Source organism: Papio anubis, chromosome 10, assembly GCF_008728515.1.
Source record: "Papio anubis isolate 15944 chromosome 10, Panubis1.0, whole genome shotgun sequence".
NCBI lineage: Eukaryota > Metazoa > Chordata > Mammalia > Primates > Cercopithecidae > Papio > Papio anubis.
The window spans coordinates 53,370,295-53,390,175 of NC_044985.1; the positions used below are offsets into that span (position 1 = coordinate 53,370,295).

Below are 19,881 nucleotides of genomic sequence, written 5' to 3' on the forward strand. Positions count from 1 at the left end.
CCTTTTTACCTTCATCCTTTCTTCCTTCTTGCTATCTAGAATGTGGACATGAGGGCTGAAACTCCAGCAGCTATTCAGGGCCATTAGGCAAACTTGAGGACAGATGCCATCTATGTACAAAGAATAACAGAGTAGACTGGGTGTGGTGGCTCACACCTATAATCCCAGCACTTTGGGAGGCCAAGGCAGGCGGATCACTTGAGGTCAGGAGTTCAAGACCAGCCTGGCCAACATGCTGAAAACCCATCTCTACTAAAAATACAGAAATTAGTGGGGTATGGTGGTGGGTGCCTGTAATCCCAGCTACTTGGGAGGCTGAAGCAGGAAGAATTGCTTGAACCTGGGAGGCAGAGGTTGCAGTGAGCTGAGATCATGCCACTGTACTTCAGCCTGGGTGACAGAATAAGACTCCATCTCAAAAAAAAAAAAAAAAAAAAAGAGTAACAGAGTAAAAAAAAGAGAAGGTGGTGTCTTAGTCCCTGTTAACTCTATAGCTGCCGTTACCACACACCCCTGCACTTTAAACCTGTATATTATTTGCGGTTTTCTATCATATGCATTTAAGCCTTATCTTAACTAATGAGAAAAGATTCTTAGAAATTACAGCATTATTTCAAAAAATCCAATGTCTATCAGAGGGATTCTAGAACAGAAAGATAAAATGGAAGGGGACAAAATTATCTAAGAAATAAAACAATAAAAGTTCTCAGGATGAAAGAAATATGAGTTTACAGAATAAAAGCATCAACTGAGTGCCCAGAAAAATGAATGAAGGCACATAATTCAAGGCACATCACTATAAAATTTTGGAGCACAAGAGATAAAGACAGGACCCTAAAACCATTCAGAAAGACAGAAAGAAGAAAAAGAAAAAAAGCAAAATGGCCAGGCATAGTGGCTCACCCTTGTAATCACAGCACTTCAGGAAGCCAAGGCAGACAGATCACTTGAGGCCAAGAGTTCGAGACCAGCCTAGCCAACATGGCGAAACCCTGTCTCTACTAAAAGTACAAAAATTAGCCAGGTATGTGGCACATGTCTGTAATCCCAGCTACTCGGGAGGCTGAGGCACAAGAAGTGCTTAAGCCCAGGAGGCGGAGGTTGCAGCAGTAAGCCAAGATCATGCCACTGCACTCCAGCCAGGGAGGCAGGGTGAAACAGTCTCAAAAAAAAAAAAAAAAAAAAGAAAAGAAAAAAGAAAGAAAGAAAAGTAAAAATAATTGCATATGTCAGATGAAGATCATCAATGGCATCATACTTTTCAATAGCAATACTGGATGCCAAAGGAATATAGAACAGTGAATACAAAATTCTGAATTCTGAACCGAGAATTCTATAACCAATCAAACTATAAATCATGCATGACTTTAAAAGATAAGCTTTTCATACTATCATACTGGTCCTTAAAAAATAATAAAATAAATAAAAATGATTAAAAAATAAAATAAACTTTTCAGATAATTAAAACATTTTACCTCTCATACACCCTTTCTTAAGGAAGCTACTCCAAGGTGTATTTTAGCAAGATGAGGGAGTAAATCAAGAAAGAAAAAGACGTAAGATTCAGGAAATCAGAGATTTAGCCCTAGAAAGTAATATTCTACGCACACATCACAGTTTTTAATGTTAACAAAGGTTAAACACATAACATACACCCTTACAAAAAAGGTCAAAATGTAAAATTAAAACTTTAAACTCTTACAAATTAAAAAAAAAAAACCAGTTTGTGTTGGCTACCATTTGTACAACACACTTAATTTAAACATTTTCATTTTGGCAGCACATGAAAAAAGTGATGGTAGAAAATAAAGTCATTGGGGGTTTTCAAATAGCAGAACTGGCAGTTTTGCCATGTAGGAGAAGCAAATAAATATTAGTTTCCCCAAAATTCACATTTGAAAATATTTAGTTAAAAGTCACAGAATTGGCCGGGCGCGGTGGCTCAAGCCTGTAATCCCAGCACTTTGGGAGGCCGAGACGGGCGGATCACGAGGTCACAAGATCGAGACCATCCTGGCTAACATGGTGAAACCCCGTCTCTACTAAAAAATACAAAAAACTAGCCGGGCGAGGTGGCAGGCGCCTGTAGTCCCAGCTACTTGGGAGGCTGAGGCAGGAGAATGGCGGGAACCCGGGAGGCGGAGCTTGCAGTGAGCTGAGATCCGGCCATTGCACTCCAGCCTGGGTGACAGAGCGAGACTCCGTCTCAAAAAAAAAAAGTCACAGAATTTTTCTCAGTAGAGACCCCAATAATTAGCTGCTGTAGGTGACCTGTTTGAAAGGACAGTATCTCTTTAGAGTATAATTTTACTAATTTGGGCATAGAGATGAAGTCTTAAGAACATGAACATGATCTTAAAGGAGGGAAGAGGAACAGAGGAATACATAAAAGCAAGAAAAATGACATGGTAATTGCAATCACTAAAAAATTGTATTCTCAGTCAGTGCAGAATACTGTCTTCTGTCTATAACAGGTGCTTATTCCTGAACTGTTACTGCAGCATGGATTTAATTTGCTTGGAGTTAGTCTGATCATTCAAATGTTTTATTGTGTACCAGAGAGCATTTAGAAGATATCCTACACTATTAGGAGGTTGGTCCTTAAGAACTTCGATACAGGCCAGTTGCGGTAGCTCACATCAATAATCCCAGAACCATGGGAGGCCAAGGCAGGAGGACCGCTTGAGCTCAGGAGTTGGAGACCAGCCTAGGAAACACCCCATCTCTATAAAAAAATTTTAAAAAGTAACCAGGCATAGTGGTGTATGACTAGTCCCATCTACTCAGAATGCTAAGGTGGGAGAATCACTTAAACCTGGGAAGTCGAGGCTTCAGTGAGCTGTGATCGTGCCACTGCACTCCAGCCTGGGCAACAGAGCAAGACCCTATCTCAAAAAAGAAAATAAATAAAAAATCAGGAAGATATGTTACCTTTGTCTACCAGATTAGGCTTTAAAAAAAAAGAACTTTGATACAAACTTTCACATCAAGTTTGAAAGTTTTGGCAAATGCTCCCACTGAATATACTTAATCATAGAGTCTTATGATACCTACTATATTAGTCCATTCTCAAATTATTATAAAGAACTACCTGAAACTGGGTATTTATGAAGAAAAGAGGTTTAATAGGCTCACAGTTCCACAGATTGTACAGGAATCATGGCCGGGAGGCCTCAGGAAATAACAATCATGGCATAAGGCAAAGAGGAAGTGAGCATGTCTTCATATGATGGCAAGACAGAGAGAGTGTGAAGGGGGAAGTGCTACCCACTTTTAAACAATCAAATCTCATAAGAATTCACTCACAAGACAGCACTAGGAGGATGGTGTTAAACCATTAGAAACCACTCCCCGTGATCTAATCACTTCCCATCAGGACCCACCGCCAACATTCGGGATCATAATTCAACAAGGGATTTAGGTGGCGACACAGAACCAAACCATATCATTCTGCTCTTAACCTCTCCCAAATCTCATGTCCTTCTCATATTTCAAAACCAATTATGCCTTCCCAACAGTCCCCAAAAGTCTCCACTCATTCCAGCATTAGCTCAAAAGTTCAAGTCCAAAGTCTCATCTGAGACAAGCAAGTCTCTCCCACCTATGAGGCCATAAAATAAAAAACAAGTTAATTAATTTCAAGATACAACGGGGATACAGGCATTGGGTAAATGCTCCTGTTCCAAAATGGAGAAATTGGCCAAAACAAAGGAGCTACAGGCTGCATGCAAGTCCAAAACCCAGCAGGGCAGTTATTAAATCTTTTTTTTTTTAATTATACTTTAAGTTCGAGGGTACATGTGCACAACGTGCAGATTTATTACATATGTATACATGTGCCATGTTGGTGTGCTGCACCCATTAACTCGTCATTTACATTAGGTATATCTCCTAATGCTATCTCTCTCCCCTCCCCTCACCCCACGACAGGTCCCTGTCGGTGTGTGATGTTCCCCACCCTGTATCCAAGTGTTCTCATTGATCAATTCCCACCTATAAGTGAGAATATGTGGTGCTTGGTTTTCTGTCCTTGTGATAGTTTGCTGAGAATGATGGTTTCCAGCTTCATCCATGTCCCTACAAAGGACACGAACTTATCCTTTTTTATGGCTGATAGTATTCCATGGTGTATATGTGCCACATTTTCTTAATCCAGTCTATCATTGATGGACATTTGGGTTGGTGCCAAGTCTTTGCTATTGTGAGTAGTGCCACAATAAACATATGTGTGCATGTGTCTTTATAGCCGTATGATTTATAATCCTTTGGGTATATGCCCAGTAATGGGATGGCTGGGTCAAATGGTATTTCTAGTCCTAGATCCTTGAGGAATCGCCACACTGTCTTCCACAATGGTTGAACTAGTTTACAGTCCCACCAACGGTGTAAAAGCATTCCTATTTCTTCACATCATCTCCAGCACCTGTTGTTTCCTGATTTTTCAATGATCGCCATTCTAACTGGTGTGAGATGGTATCTCATTGTGGTTTTGATTTGCACTTCTCTGATGGCCAGTGATGATGAACATTTTTTCATGTGTCTGTTGGCTACATAAATGTCTTGAGAAATGTCTGTTCATATCCTTTTCCCACTTTTTGATGGGGTTATTTGATTTTTTTTCTTGTAAATTTGTTTAAGTTCTTTGTAGATTCTGGATATTAGCCCTTTGTCAGATGGGTAGATTGTAAAAATTTTCTCCCATTCTGTAGGTTGCCTGTTCACTCTGATGGTAGTTTCTTTTTTTTTTTTTTTTTTTTTTTTTTTTTGAGACGGAGTCTCGCTCTGCCGCCCAGGCTGGAGTGCAGTGGCCGGATCTCAGCTCACTGCAAGCTCCGCCTCCCGGGTTCACGCCATTCTCCTGCCTCAGCCTCCCGAGTAGCTGGGACTACAGGCGCCCGCCACTGCGCCCGGCTAGTTTTTCGTATTTTTTAGTAGAGACGGGGTTTCACCGTGTTAGCCAGGATGGTCTCGATCTCCTGACCTTGTGATCCGCCCGTCTCGGCCTCCCAAAGTGCTGGGATTACAGGCTTGAGCCACCGTGCCCGGCCTTGATGGTAGTTTCTTTTGCTGTGCAGAAGCTGTTTAGTTTAATTAGATCCCATCTGTCAATTTTGGCTTTTGTTGCCATTGCTTTTGGTGTTTTAGTCATGAAGTCCTTGCCCATGCCTATGTCCTGAATGGTATTGCCTAGGTTTTATTCTAGGGTTTGTATGGTTTTAGGTCTAACATTTAAGTCTTTAATCCATCTTGAATTAATTTTTGTATAAGGTGTAAGGAAGGGATCCAGTTTCAGCTTTCTACATATGGCTAGCCAGTTTTCCCAGCACCATTTATTAAATAGGGAATCCTTTCCCCATTTCTTGTTTTTGTCAGGTTTGTCAAAGATCAGATGGTTGTAGATGTGTGGTATTATTTCTGAGGGCTCTGTTCTGTTCCATTGGTCTATATCTCTGTTTTGGTACCAGTACTATGCTGTTTTGGTTACTGTAGCCTTGTAGTATAGTTTGAAGTCAGGTAGCGTGATGCCTCCAGCTTTGTTCTTTTGGCTTAGGATTGTCTTGGCAATGCAAGCTCTTTTTTGCTTCCATATGAACTTTAGTTTTTTCCAATTCTGTGAAGAAAGTCATTGGTAACTTGATGGGGATGGCATTGAATCTATTAATTACCTTGGGCAGTATGGTCATTGGTAGTTATTAAATCTTAAAGTTCCTAAATAATCTTCTTTGACTCCATGTCTCATATCCAGGGCATGTTGATGCAAGGGGTGGGCTCCCATGGCCTTGGGCAGTTCCACCCCTGTGTCTCTGCAGGGTACAGCTGCTTTCATGGACTGGTGTTGAATGCCTGAGGCTTTTCCAGGCGCACGGTGCAAGATGTCAATGGATCTACCATTCTGGGGTCTGTAGGACAGTGGCTGACATGGTTTAACTCTGTGTCCCCACCCAAATCTTCTCTTGAATTGTACTTCCATAATTCCCACATGTTGTGGGAGAGAGCCAGTGAGAGATAATTGAATCACAGGGGCAGTTTCCTCCATACTGCTCTCATGATAATGAATAAGTATCATGAGATCTGAAGGTTTTATAAAGAGGAGTTCTCCCACACAAGCTCTCTCTCTTTGCGTGCTGCCATCCATGTAAGACATGACTTGCTCCTCCTTGCCTTCCACCATGATTGTAAGGCTTCCCCAGCCATGTGGAACTGTAAATCCAATTAAACCTCTTTCTTTTGTAAATTGTCCAGTCTCAGATATGTCTTTATTAGCTGTGTGAAAATTCACCAATACAGTAAATTGGTACCAGCAGAGTGGGGCATTGCTGAAAAGATACCCGAAAATATGGAAGTGACTTTGGAACTGAGTAACAGGCAGAGGTTGAAACAGTTTGCAGGGCTCAGAAGAAGACAAGAAAATATGGGAAAGTTTGGAACTTCCTAGAGACGTGTTGAATGGCTTTGACCAAAAACCTGATAGCGATATGGACAATAAGATCCAGGCTGAGGTGGTCTCAGATGGAGATGAAGAACTTGTTGGGAAATGGAGCAAACATGACTCTTGTTATGTTTTAGCAAAGAGACCGGTGGCATTTTGCCCCTGCCCTGGAGATCTGTGGAACTTTGAATTTGAGAGAGATGATTTAGGGTATCTGGCAGAAAAAAATTCTAAGAAGCAAAGCATTCAAGGGGTGACTTGGGTGCTGTAAAAAGCATTCCTGCTCTAGATCTCTAAAGCAGGGACTCAAGGCTGCTAGTCTCTTTACTAAAGCGTAGTAAGAGTGACCTTTACTCCATTTCCCAATAAGTTCCTCATCTGCATCTAATACCACCTTAGCCTGGACTTCATTGTCCACATGACTATCAGCATTTTGGTTACAACCATTCAACAAGTCTGTAGGAAGGTCTAAACTTTCTCTCATCTTCCTGTCTTCTTCTGAGCTCCTGCTTCAACCTCTGTCTCTTACCCAGTTCCAACGTCACTTCCATATTTTCAGGTATCTTTATAGCAATGCCCCACTCTCAGTACCAATTTTCTGTATTAGTCCGTTCTTACAATGCTATAAAGAACTACCTGAGACTGGGTAATTTATAAAGAAAAGAGGTTTAACTGATTCACAGTTCCACAGGCTGTACAGAAAGCATGGCTGGGAAGGGCTCAGGAAACTTACAATCATGGCAGAAGGCAAAGGGGAGGCAAGGCACATCTTTACATGGCAGCAGGAGAGAGAGTAAAGGGGAAAGTGCTACACACTTTTAAACAACCCGATCTCATGAGAACTTACTATCATGAGAACAGCAAGGGGAAAATCCACCCCCATGATCCAATCACATCCCAGCAGGTCCCTCCCTGAACATTGGGAATTACAATTCAACATGAGATTTGGGTGGGGACACAGAGCCAAACTATATCAACCTTTTAGCCATTTGTATGTCTTCTTTTGAGAAATGTCTATTCAGATCTTTGCCCATTTAAAAATCAGATTATTAGATTTGTTTTTCCTATTGAGTTGTTTGAGCTCCTTACATATTCTGGTTATCAATCTCTTGTCAGATGGATAATTTGCAAATACTGTCTCCCATTCTGTGGGTTGTCTCTTCACTATTTTGTTTCCTTTGCTGTGCAGAAGCTTTTTAACTTGATATGATCCAGTTTGTCCCTTTTTGCTTTAGTTGCCTGTGCTTATAGGGTATTACTCAAGAAATCTTTGTCCAGTCCAATGTCCTAAAGAGTTTCTTCAAGGTTTTCTTCTAGTAGTTTCATAGTGTGAGGTCTTAGATTTAAGTCTTTAATCCACTTTGATTTGATTTTTAATCAAATATATATATATATATATATATATAGAGAGAGAGAGAGAGAGAGAGAGAGAGAGAGAGAGAAAGGTAGGGTCTTGCTATGTTGCCCAGGCTGGTCTCAAGTTCCTGGCCTCCAGTGATCCTCCTGCCTTGGCCTCTCAAAGTGCTGGAATTATAGGTGTGAGCCACTGTGCCTATCCTAATTTGATTTTTGTGTATGGTGAGAGATAGGGGTCTAGTTTCATTCTTTTGCATATGGATATCCAGTTTACCCAGCACCATTTACTGAAGAGACTGTCTTTTCTCCTACATATGTTCTTGGCACCTTTGTCGAAAATGAGTTCATTGTAGGGATCAGGCATGGTTGCTCACATTTGTATTCCCAGCACTTTGGGAGACAAAGGCAGGCGGATCTCTTGAGGTAGGAGTTTGAGACGAGCCATGGCCAACATGGTGAAATCCCATCTCTACTGAAAAATACAAAAATTAGCCAGGCATGGTGGTGGGTGCCTTAATCCCAGCTATTTGGGAGGCTGAGGCAAGAGAATCACCTGAACTTGGGAGGCAGAGTTAAACCAAGATCACACCCCTGCACTCCAGCCTGGGCAACAGAGCAAGCTCCATCTCAAAAATAATTTTAAAATAAACAAAAATTTAAAAATAAGAAAATGAGTTCACTGTAGGTGTATAAATTTATTTCTGGGTTCTGTATTCTGTTCCATTGGTCTGTGTATCTTTTCTCATGCTGGTACCATGGTGTTTTGGCTACTATATCTCTGTAGTATAATTTGAAGTCAGGCAATGTGGTTCCTCCAGTTTCACTCTTTTGCTCAGGATAGCTTTAGCTATTCTGGGTCTTTTGTGGTTCCATATAAACTTTAGGATTGTTTTTTTTTTCTATTTCTGTGAAGAATGTCATTGGTATTTTGACAGGGATTGCACTGACTCTGTAGTCTGCTTTCAGTACTATGGACATTTGAATAGCATTGATTCTTCCAATCCATGAACATAGAATATCTTTCCATTTTTTGTGTCTTCTTCAATTTCTTGCATCAGTGTTTTATAGTTTTCATGGTAGAGATCTTTCACTTCTTTGATTAATTCCTAGGCATTTTATTTTATTTGTAGCTGTGTAAATGGGATTACTTTCTTGATTTCTTTTTCAGATTGTTTGCTGTTGGCATACAGAAATGTTACTGATTTTTATGTGTTGATTTTGTGTCCTGCAACTTTACTGAATTTGCTCATCAGCTCTAATACATTTTTGGAACAGTCTTTAGGGCCTTCCAAATATAAGATCATGTCATCTGCAAACAGGGATAATTTGACTTCTTACTTTCTATTTTGGATGCCTTTTGTTTCATTCTCTTATCTGATTGCTTTAGCTAGGACTTTCAGTACATTGTTGAATAACAGTGGTGACACTGGACATCCTTGTTGTGTTCCAGATCATAGAGAAAAGGCTTTCAAATTTTCCCCATTCAGTATGGTTCTAGCTGTGGGTCTGTCATATATGCCTTTAATTATGTTGAAGTATGTTCCTTCTATCCCCAGTTTTGTGGGGATTTTTATCATGAAAGAGTGGTGAATTTTTTCAAATGCTTTTTCAGCATCAATTGAAATGATCATTTGGTTTTGTCCTTCATTCTGTTTATATATCACATTGATTGATTTCCATATGTTGAACCATCCTTGCATCCCAGGGATAAATCCCACTTCGTCATGATGAATTATCTTACTAATGTATTGTTGAATTCAGTTTGCTAGTATTTTGTTGAGGATTTTTGTATCAACATTCATCAGAGACACTGGCCTGTAGTATTCTTTTTTAGATGTATCTTTGTCTGGTTTTGGTATCAGGGTAATACTGGCATCACAGAATGAGTGTGAAAGTATTCCTTTTAAAGGTATGTTTTAAGTGTGAAAGTATTCCTCCTCTATTTCTCAGAATAGTCTAAGTAGGATTGGCATTAGTCCTTCTTTGGAGGTTTGGTAGAATACAGCAGTGAAGCCATTGGGTCCCAGGCTTTTCTTTACTGGAAGACTTTTTATTATGGCTTCAGTCTCATCCCTTGTTATTGGTCTGTTCAGGTTTTGGATTTCTTCATGGTTCAATCTCAGTAGGTTGTATGTGTCTAGGAACTTACCCATGTATTCTTGATTGTCCAATTTATTGACATATAGTTGTTCGTAGTAGCCTCTAATGATCCTTTGAATTTCTGCAGCATCAGCTGTAATGTCTTAGTTTTCATCTCTGAGTTTTTTCATTCAGGTCTTCTCTTTTTCTCTTAGTTAATCTGGCTAGAGGTTTGTAAATTTTGTTTATCTTTAAAAAAAAAAAAAAAGTTTCAGGCCGAGTACGGTGGCTCATGCCTGTAATCCCAGCACTTTGGGAGGCCTAGGCGAGCAGATCATGAGGTCAGGAGTCCAAGATCAGCCTGGCCAACATGGTGAAATCTTGTCTCTACTAAAAAAATTGAAAAATTAGCCGAGCATGATGGTGCGTGCCTGTAATCCCAGCTACTCAGGAGGCTGAGGCAGAAGAATCGCTTGAACCCAGGAGGCGGAGGTTGCAGTGAGCTGAGATCACACCACTGCACTCCAACCTGGTAGACAGAGCAAGACTCCGTCTCAAAAACAAAACAAAACAAAACAAAACCACCACATTTTCATTTCATTGCTCTTTCGTATTTTTTTTTTTTTTGCTTCAATTTCATTTATTTCTGCTCTGATCTTTATTATTTATTTTCTTCTACTAATTTTGCACTTGGGTTGTGTCTTGGGATTTTGGGTTTGGTTTGCTCTTGCTTTTCTAGTTCTTTAAGATGCCTCATTAGGTTATTTGATATACACACACACACACACATATACACATATGTGTGTGTGTGTATATATATATATATTTTTTTGAGACAGAGTCTTGCTCTATTACCCAGGCTGGAGTGCAGTGGCATGATCTTGACTCACTGCGGCCTCTACTTCTGGGCTCAAGCAATCCTCCAGCCTCAGCCTCCTGAGTAGCTGGGACCACAGGAGTGCACTACCATGCCTGGCTAATTTTTGTATTTTTTGTAGAGACAGGGTTTCACCATGTTGGCCAGGCTGGTCTCGAACTCCTGAGCTCAAAGAGATCTGCCTGCCTTAGCCTTCCAAAGTGCTAGGATTATAGGCATGAGCCACTCACTGTGCTCGGCCTGATGATACATTATTAATCCTTATACAACTCAGTGCTCTTCTATAATAGCTGAAATCATTCTGTATAGCAGGATTTGTCATCCTGAGTTCATCAAACCAGAGTGTGAAATGAAGAATTTCTGCAAACTCTTCAGCAAAAGGCTATTTTTGCACTAGATGCTGGGTGGGAGAACATGGGGTACTTGTCAAGGCTCTCTGAAGACATTTTAATGCTGCTTCTTACTGCTGAGACAATTCATAAGATTTCTTTAATTTGCCTCCCAGTGGAACAAATGCACCCCATGCCTTCTCTTCCAACTTCTCATCTGCTGGCTGCTGGATTGCCTCTTGTATTTTATGGTCATCTCCTCTGTATGACTGCAAGTCCTCCAAGATGCCATTTGCATCTTTCAATACCACATTCACCTAATTATAAATTTCCTTCTCAAAGACTCTGTAGGCTGGGCATTTTCAGGCACTGCTCATAACTCTATCCTTATTCTTTTATCCTCCTCTTGAACCTCCAATTACTCGGCCCCTCTCCTCTGCCCTCGAGGGGCTGACCTGCACAGACGGCTCCTCAGCAGTGCTAGGGAAAGCCCCAGGCCTGGAGCTAGAGGGCAGTGACACTACGACTAGGAGACCCTCCAAACATGCCCCTGTGGTGAACTGTGACAAAAATATTACCGTTTGTGGAGCACATATTAATGGCACAACAGACCCCAAACATAAATCACCCCATTCATTCCCCACAACTCTTAAGAAAATAAATTCATTGTTTTAAAATATCATTTTCTCTTCTCTCTTTCTTGTTCGTGCATGAGAGCACATGCATATAAAACCACAGCAAATATAGCTATCCCAAAAGTATACATTCCCTTAGAAACCCAACTTAATAGCAACTCCTTTTCTACCCCACTTCTTTTTTTAATATTAAAAGTTAGGCATTTGCAGGCACAGAAAGACAAATATACTATGTTCTCACTCATTATGTGTGAGCTAAAAAGTGATCTAGTGGAGGCAGAGACTAGAATGACAGTTATTCTATCAGAAGCTGGTAAGGACGTGGAGACACAGTGGGGATGTACAAAGTTTTAGATATAAGGAATAAGTTTTAGTGTTTGATAGCATAGTGGGGGGACTATAGTTAACAACAATATATTGTACATTTCAAAATAATTAGAAGATTTGAAATGTTCCCAACACAAAGAAATGATAAATGTTCAAGGTGACAGATAACCTAAATTCCCTTATTTGATCATTACATAACGTATGTATGGATCAAAATACCACATGTACTCTATAAACATGTACAAATATATTATGTATTAATTTTAAAAGTTGGGCATTTGACTTTGAACCTTTTTGGAACTTTTGCACTTTCAACTTACAAGAAACCGTCTCCTGCTTTCATGCATCTCTTCTCTTTTCTTTTCTAGTTTTTTTCTCATTTCAATTTCATATAATGCATTCTGTCGCTTTATTTCTTCGGCATCTTTTTCTTCATGCTTTTTCCTTCTTTCTTCTTCTTCCTCATGTTCCTTTATTCTAAAGCAAAAACATAATTATAATTGAGAACAAAGCAGAAAAATAGGCTATATTTTTAAGAAATGAATTCAGTTCCAACCTGGAATGAGCTGAAGCTGCAAGGAAGTTGTGAATTTCTTTGGGGGAAAAGAACAGACATTAAACAGCAGTGATTAAAACTAATCCAATCTTGGTTAACCTAGAATTGGCAATACTTTCCTTGCCTCAAAATTTATTTCATTTTTCACCCAAGTAAGTTCTTTTCCTTTAGAAAGAACCAGTTAATGGGATGACAGTAAGAAGAAATAGTGACATTATTTTACAGAAAGGTTCCTAATCCCTAGTGCTTCCCAACTTCAGCCCTAGATGATGCTACATAAGCTGTGGGTCTAGCCTCTCAAGGAATGCAGTTTGATGGAATGAGAGGAAGAACGGTCTCCTTACTCCACTGACCACTTGCGTTGTAATTCTTTCTGTAGCCAATACTGACTAGCTGATAATTTCTTCTGAGTGGTGAGCCTCCCTGGCTGTCTTTCCAAACTTATGTGTGAGTTCCTCAGAGATCCCTGAGGGTCCTCCTCACTGCAGAGCCCTGATCTGAGTGATTTAGCTCCAGCTCCATCTCTTCAACTCACCCCTAAACCCCACCACCATCACTACCAGGAGCTCCCACTCTAAGTAGTTTAGTAAAGACTCCAGGTCTCAAAGGCCTCTCATCCGGCAGCCAAACCTCTGCATACTGGCAAGACAGCACAAGTCCAAGTTGTCTCCTTGCCCATGGAAAATCCATGCATCCTTGTTAGCCAATCAACAATATACAGGCTTTCTCACTACTCTATCTGCGCTCTCTCTCTCTCTCTCTCTCTTTTTTCCTGAAAAGGTAGGCACAGGGTAGGTCAACAACCCACCTAAATAGATGAATGACTAAGGAATAAACCTTTCTTTCTTTAAAAATTTTTCTTCTATAGAAATGGGGTCTTGCTATGTTGTCCAGGCTGGTCTCAAACTCCTGGCCTGAAGCAATCCTCCTGCCTCAGCCTCCCAAAGTGTTGGGATTACAGGCATGAGCCAATGTACCTAGCCAACCTTTCTTTCATATGCACCCAATCGAGAAAACATTTTTTACTGGAGTCCCCTCACTCAGCTTTAGGGAAGGGAAAATTCCCTTCCCCTATGCCATGGAGGACTATACAGTTAAGTGAGCCAACAAGTTTACTTTGTTACTGTTAAGCCAATTCAGGACAGGAGATTCCTACTTGATTCATCTGTGCAGAATAATAAGCTTTAGAGTCAGAGTCACTCTCTTTAGGAGGAGGTAATAAAAAGATCACTGTTGGTCAATGCTAAACCAGGTTTATGATTGCCCTAAAAAAAAAAAAACAAAACTCAAGGCTGGGCGCAGTGGCTCACGCTGTAATCCCAGCACTTTGGGAGGCCAAGGTGGGCAGATCACCTGAGGTCAGGAGTTTGAGACCAGCCTGGCCAACATAATGAAACCCCATCTCTACCAAAAAAAAAAAAATTTAGCCAGATGTGGTGGTGCCCACCCGTACACCCAGTTACTTGGGAGGCTGAGAAAGGAAATCGCTTGAACCTGGGTGGCAGAGGTTGCAGAGAGCTGAGATCACACCACTGCACCCTGGCCTGGGTGAGAGCAAGACTCTGTCTCAAAAAAAAGAAAGATTTGAAGAACATTATAAAAAGAGATTTATCCAATTCTAAAAACAGAAGCTTTTGAAATTTTTAAATTGCTACTTTTAAGGGAAAACAAGATACTTTAAAATTTTTCAACCTTAGCATTTCTTAGCAAATCTGGAAATTACTAACATTATAACTATGCATCCATTGGATAATTTGTCATTTCAGCAAAAAAATTACCTATTCTAAGAATAACAAAAATGTCTCTAATGTCAGTTAAAATATAATATATTGCCAGTGACTCACACAATAATTTACAATAATTAAAAATTTAATTCGCTGTCAAAAGAGACTTTCTCCTTAGTTTGGGTAGTTTGAATAGACTTGTCATCCATATGCCATTAATTTGGCTTAATGCAAAGTTAACTTGCTGAAGTAAATTTGAGATCCTCTAGTTCAAGGAAGAAATACATAACATTCATATCATTACTTCCAACTCCCATTCCCAAAGCAGATGTCAGCCACCAACACAAAACTCTTTCCTGTTGATCCTTGGTCCTTCTCAAACAATGCATTGGGCAGCCTCTACCAGGAAATTAGAGCTGAATATGTCAACGCCTTGCTCTCCTTGAGTCGGCTCCTTGCTATCCTTGATTCACATTCTGAAGGTTCCAAATCTGTACTTATCTAGCACAGATCTGATTCTTGGGCTTACACAGATGTTGCACAGTTCTCCTGTAAAAGCAGGAAAGACCCAAAATTTGGTTCAGATGTCCAGACTGATGACATTACATCCCAAGAAAACTTGGTAGAAAGTATTACTCACACGAGGGACTCCTGGGAAGAGCTGGGCAGGCACAAGTAGGTCTTGATTGCTTTGGACAAAGCAGAGGGAGTGGGTTTGGGGCCTTTATTAATGGCTAAGAGGTGGGACTGAGGAAAAGTTTCTGAGCAGGAGGGATTTAAATTAAGTACTGGTGCCAAAAGAGGAGGAGGAGAGTTCCAGGACCCTTCTTATCAGCCTGTACAGATGTAGGGCCAAAAGGGAAGTGAGAGTGAGGCCTAAAAACGAAGTCAGTAGTCAAACATCCAAACCGAGTTCTCTCTCTCTCTCTCTCTATTACAATAGACAAGTTTGATTCTTTCATTTTTAAAAATTGTTTTTTGAGACAGGGTCTCACTCTGTCATCCAGGCTGGAGTGTAGTGTTGCAATCATAGCTCACTGCAACCTCATAGCTCACTGCAACCTCAAACTCCTGGGTTCAAGTGATCCTTCTGTGTCAGCCTCCCAAGCTGGAACTACAGGTGTGTACCACCACACCCAGCTAATTCTAGCTTTTTTTTTTTTTTTTTGAGAGAGAATGAGAGAGAGAGAGTTGTTGCAGGGGAAAGATGGCTATCTGGGTATTAGCATGGGGGTAAAAGAATTTGCCAAGACAATTGTAGATAAAGAAAGGCAGCCTTATTAGAAAAAGTATAAAAATACATTGCCAGTGAGGCAATAAGCAGCCTGCAAGAGAGAGGCTGGCGGTGAGGAAACAAGGCTTGCTGGAGATTTTATAGGATAGTGTTTATGCTGTATGCTGAGGAGGGCTTTATGCAGTACTGATAACACCAAGGTTGCAGTGAGCTTACTTGCAGGTGGCTGGTGGTAGTTAAGCACAGGAAGATTGTGAATTATTTGTGCAGAAGGGCTGTGTGTCCTGAACCAGGAAAAAAGGCAGGCTTGTAGCTTATCTGCATCTTCTGTTTTGCTTTTTCTCGCTCCCACCAGCCCGACTACTTTTCTCCAATTAGGACTCCACAGGGGTCTCACTATGTTAACCAGGATGGTCTTTGAACTCCTGGGCTCAAGTGATCCTCCCTGCTTGACCTCCCAAACTGCTAGGATGATAGGCATGAGCCACCATGCCCAGCCTACCTTGATTCTTATAGAGACAACCCATTAGGCATCATCACCTGGCTATTACATAGGTACTTTACCTTCTCTACATCTAAAACCAAATTCATCATCCTTCTCTTCTAAACTGACCCTTTTGGTCTCTTTTCTTTATTTTGGTGAACAGTACCACCATCTTTTCAGTTACCTATGCTAGGGACTTAAGAATTATACCTAACTCTTCTCTAATCCTTAGACCTCTCATTCATTTACCTACTATTTATTGAATTTCTACTACAATGATAAAACAGATATGGCTCACTCATTCTAGTGAGGGAGACAAGCAAAAACAAACAAAGTACAGGCATACCTCAGAGATATTGTGGGTTTGGTTCCAAACTGCTGCAATAAAATGAATATCTCAATAAAGTAAGCCATTCAAATGTTTTAGTTTCCCATTGCATATAAAAGTTATGTTTACACTATACTGTAGTCTATTAAGTATACAATAGCATCATGTCTAGAAAATGTATACATCTTAATTAAAAAATACTTTATTGCTAAAACATGCTAACAACCATCTCAGCCTTCAAGAAGTCAGAATCTTTCTGCTAACAGAGGGTCTTGCCTTGACGTTGATGGGTGCTGACTGATCAGGGTGGTGGTTTTTGAAGGCTGAAGTGGCTGTGGCAATTTATTTAAAATAAGACAACAATGGGCTGGGCGCAGTGACTCACGCCTGTAATCCCAGCACTTTGGGAGGCCAAGGCGGGCAGATTATGAGGTCAGGAGATCGAGACCACCCTGGCCAACACGGTGAAACCCCGTATCTACTAAAAATACAAAAAATTAGCCAGGCATGGTGGCGGGCGCCTGTAGTCCCAGCTACTCGGGAGGCTGAGGCAGGAGAATGGAGTGAACCCAGGAGGCGGAGCTTGCAGTGAGCCGAGATTGCACCACTGCACTCCAACCTGGGCGACAGAGTGAGACTCTGTCAAAAAGAAAAGAAAAGAAAAGAAAAGGAAAGGAAGGGAAAAAGAAAAGAAAACAGAAAAAAAAATAAGACAACAATGAAGTCTGCCATATTGATTGACTCTTCACAGAAGGTTTCCCTGTAGTATGTAATGCTGTTGGAGGGCATTTAACCCACAGTAGGACTTCTTTCAAAATTAGAGTCAATCCTCTCAACCTGCTGCTGCTTTATCAACTAAGTTTATATAATATCCTAAATCCTTTGCTGTCATTTGAATGGTTTTCACAGCATCTTCACCCACAGCAGATGCCATCTCAAGAAACCACTTTCTTTGCTCATCCATAAGAATCAGCTTCTCATCCATTCAAGTTTTATCATGAGATTGAAGCAATTCACTCACATCTTCAGGCTCCACTTCTAATTCTAGTTCTCTTGCTATTGACACCACATCTGCAGTTACTTTCTCCACTGAAGTCTTGAACCCCTCAAAGTCATCCATGAAGGCTGAAATCAACTTCTTCCAAACTCTTATTAAAGTTGATATTTTAACTTTCTTCCATGAATCACAAATGTTCTTTTTTTTTTTTTTTTTTGAGATGGAGTTTCACTCTTATTGCCCAGGCTGGAGTGCAACGGCGTAATCTCAGCTCACTGCAACCTCTGCCCCCCAGGTTCAAGAGATTCTCCTGCCTCAGCCTCCCGAGTAGCTGGGATTACAGATGCCCACCACCATGCCTGGCTAATTTTTATATTTTTAGTAGAGACAGGGTTTGACCATGTTGGCCAGGCTGGTCTCGAACTCCTGACCACAGGTGATCCACCCACCTCAGCCTCCCAAAGTGCTGGGATTACAGGCATGAGCCACTGCACCTGGCCCAAATGTTCTTAATAGCAACTGGAATGGTGAATCCTTTCCAGAAGGTTTTCAATTTACTTTCCCCAGATCCATTAGAGGAAACGTTATCTATGGCAGCTATAGTCTTCTGAAATGCATTTCTTTAATAGTAAGACTTGAAAGCCTAAATTACTTCTTGATCCATGGGCTGCAGAATGGATGTTATGTTAACAGCCATGAAAACAACATTAATCTCCTGTATATCTCCATCAGAGCTCTTATTACTGATCACTGACAATGACCAGGTGCATTGTCAATGGTCAGTAATATTTTGAAAGGAATATTATTTTGTGAGCCGTAGATGTCAATAGTGGGCTTAAAATATTCAGTAAGCCTTGCTGTAAACACAAGTGATGTCATCTTAGCTTTGTAGTTCCATTTCCAGAGCCCAGGCAGAGAAGATTTAACATAATTCTTAAGGGTCCTAGGATTTTTAGAATGGTAAATGAGCATTGGCTTCAGCTTAAAGTCACCAGCTACATTAGCTGCTAACAAGTGAGTCAGTCTGCCCTTTGAAGCTTTGAAGCCAGGCATTGATTTCTCTTCTAGCTATGAAAGTCTTAGATGGGATTTTCTTCCAATGTAAGACTGCTTCATCTACACTGGAAATCTATTATCACCTTCATCAATGATTTTAGCCAAATCTTCTGGATAACTTGTTGCAGCTTTTACATCAGCACTTGATGCTTCACCTTGTACATTTATGTCATGGAGGCAGCTTCTTTCCTCAAACCTCATGAACCAACTTCTGCTAGCTTCAAGTTTTTCTTCTGCAGTGTCTGTACCTCTCCAGCCATCACAGACTTGAAGAGAGTTAGGACCTTGTTCTGGATTAGGCTTTGGCTTAAGGGAATGTCAGGGCTGGTTTGAGCTTCTATCCAAACCACTAGAATTTTCTCCATATCAGCAATAAGGCTGTTTGGCTTTCTTATCATTTGTGTGCTCACTAGAGTAGCACTTTTAATTTCTTTCAAGAACTTTTCCTTTGCATTCACAGCTTGGCTGTTTGGTGGAAGAGATTCAGCTTTCAGCCTGTTTTGGCTTTTGACATGTCTTCCTCACTAAGCTTAATCATTTCTAGCTTTTGACTTCAAATGAGAGGTGTGCACCTCTTCCTTTCATTTGAACACTTAGAGGCCATTATAAGGTTATTAATTGGCCTGATTTCAATATTGTTGTGTCTCAGGGAATAAGGAGGCCCAAGGAAAGAGAGAGAGATAGGGGAACAGTGCTTGGTAGAGCAGTCAGAACACACACAATATTCCTCAATTAAGTTTGCCATCTTATATGGGTGCAGTTCGTGGCACCTCAAAACATTACAATAGTAACATCAAAGATCACAGATCACAGATCACCATAATAGATATAGTAATATTGAGGAATTTGAAATACTGCGAGAATTACCAAAATGAGACACAGAGACATAAAGTGACATGCTGCTGAACAAATGGTGCTGATAAATTCGCTCAATGCAGGGTTGCCACAAACCTTCGATTTGTAAAAAAAAAACACAATAGCTGCAAAGTACAATAAAGCAAAGCACAAACACGGTATGCCTATAAATAGACAATGTAATTACAAATTGTAGTGTTTTTTAAAAAATAAGAGACTAAGTAAAAGAGTCATAATTGAGGTACTTAGATAACTTTCAACAAAGTTGAACTCTAAGACAAGAAGGCCTCTCTGAGCTGGTAAGAGGTCCACAGATGAAGAATGGACGGGTAAAATTGCAGACAGTAGAGAAAACATGAGGCAAGCAAGGGTTTGGTAGATGCTCCAGGCCCTGGAAGATCAGTGTAATGGAGGCATCATAACTAAGAGGACGGAATGGTAGGAGAGGAGGTTGAGAAGTAGGCAGGCCAGATCATACAGAGCCTTGCAGGGAATGTCAAATTTCCATTTTATTTTAAGTTGAATGGAAAGCCATTGAAGTGCTTAAGGTAGAATAATAATATGATCAATTTTCATCTTGATAAAATATCTCTGGATGATAAGTAAAGAAGAAT

General features: G+C 40.5%; 1 protein-coding gene across 1 annotated transcript in view; it reads right to left on the reverse strand.

Moving 5' to 3' along the window:
* CCDC173 (coiled-coil domain containing 173) overlaps positions 1-19,881 on the reverse strand; it is a 58,109-nt gene that overhangs the window by 11,689 nt on the left and 26,539 nt on the right. The window contains exon 5 of the mRNA XM_003907581.2: positions 12,354-12,510. Coding sequence (XP_003907630.1) covers positions 12,354-12,510 — 157 coding nt within the window. The remainder of the gene's footprint in view (positions 1-12,353; positions 12,511-19,881) is intronic.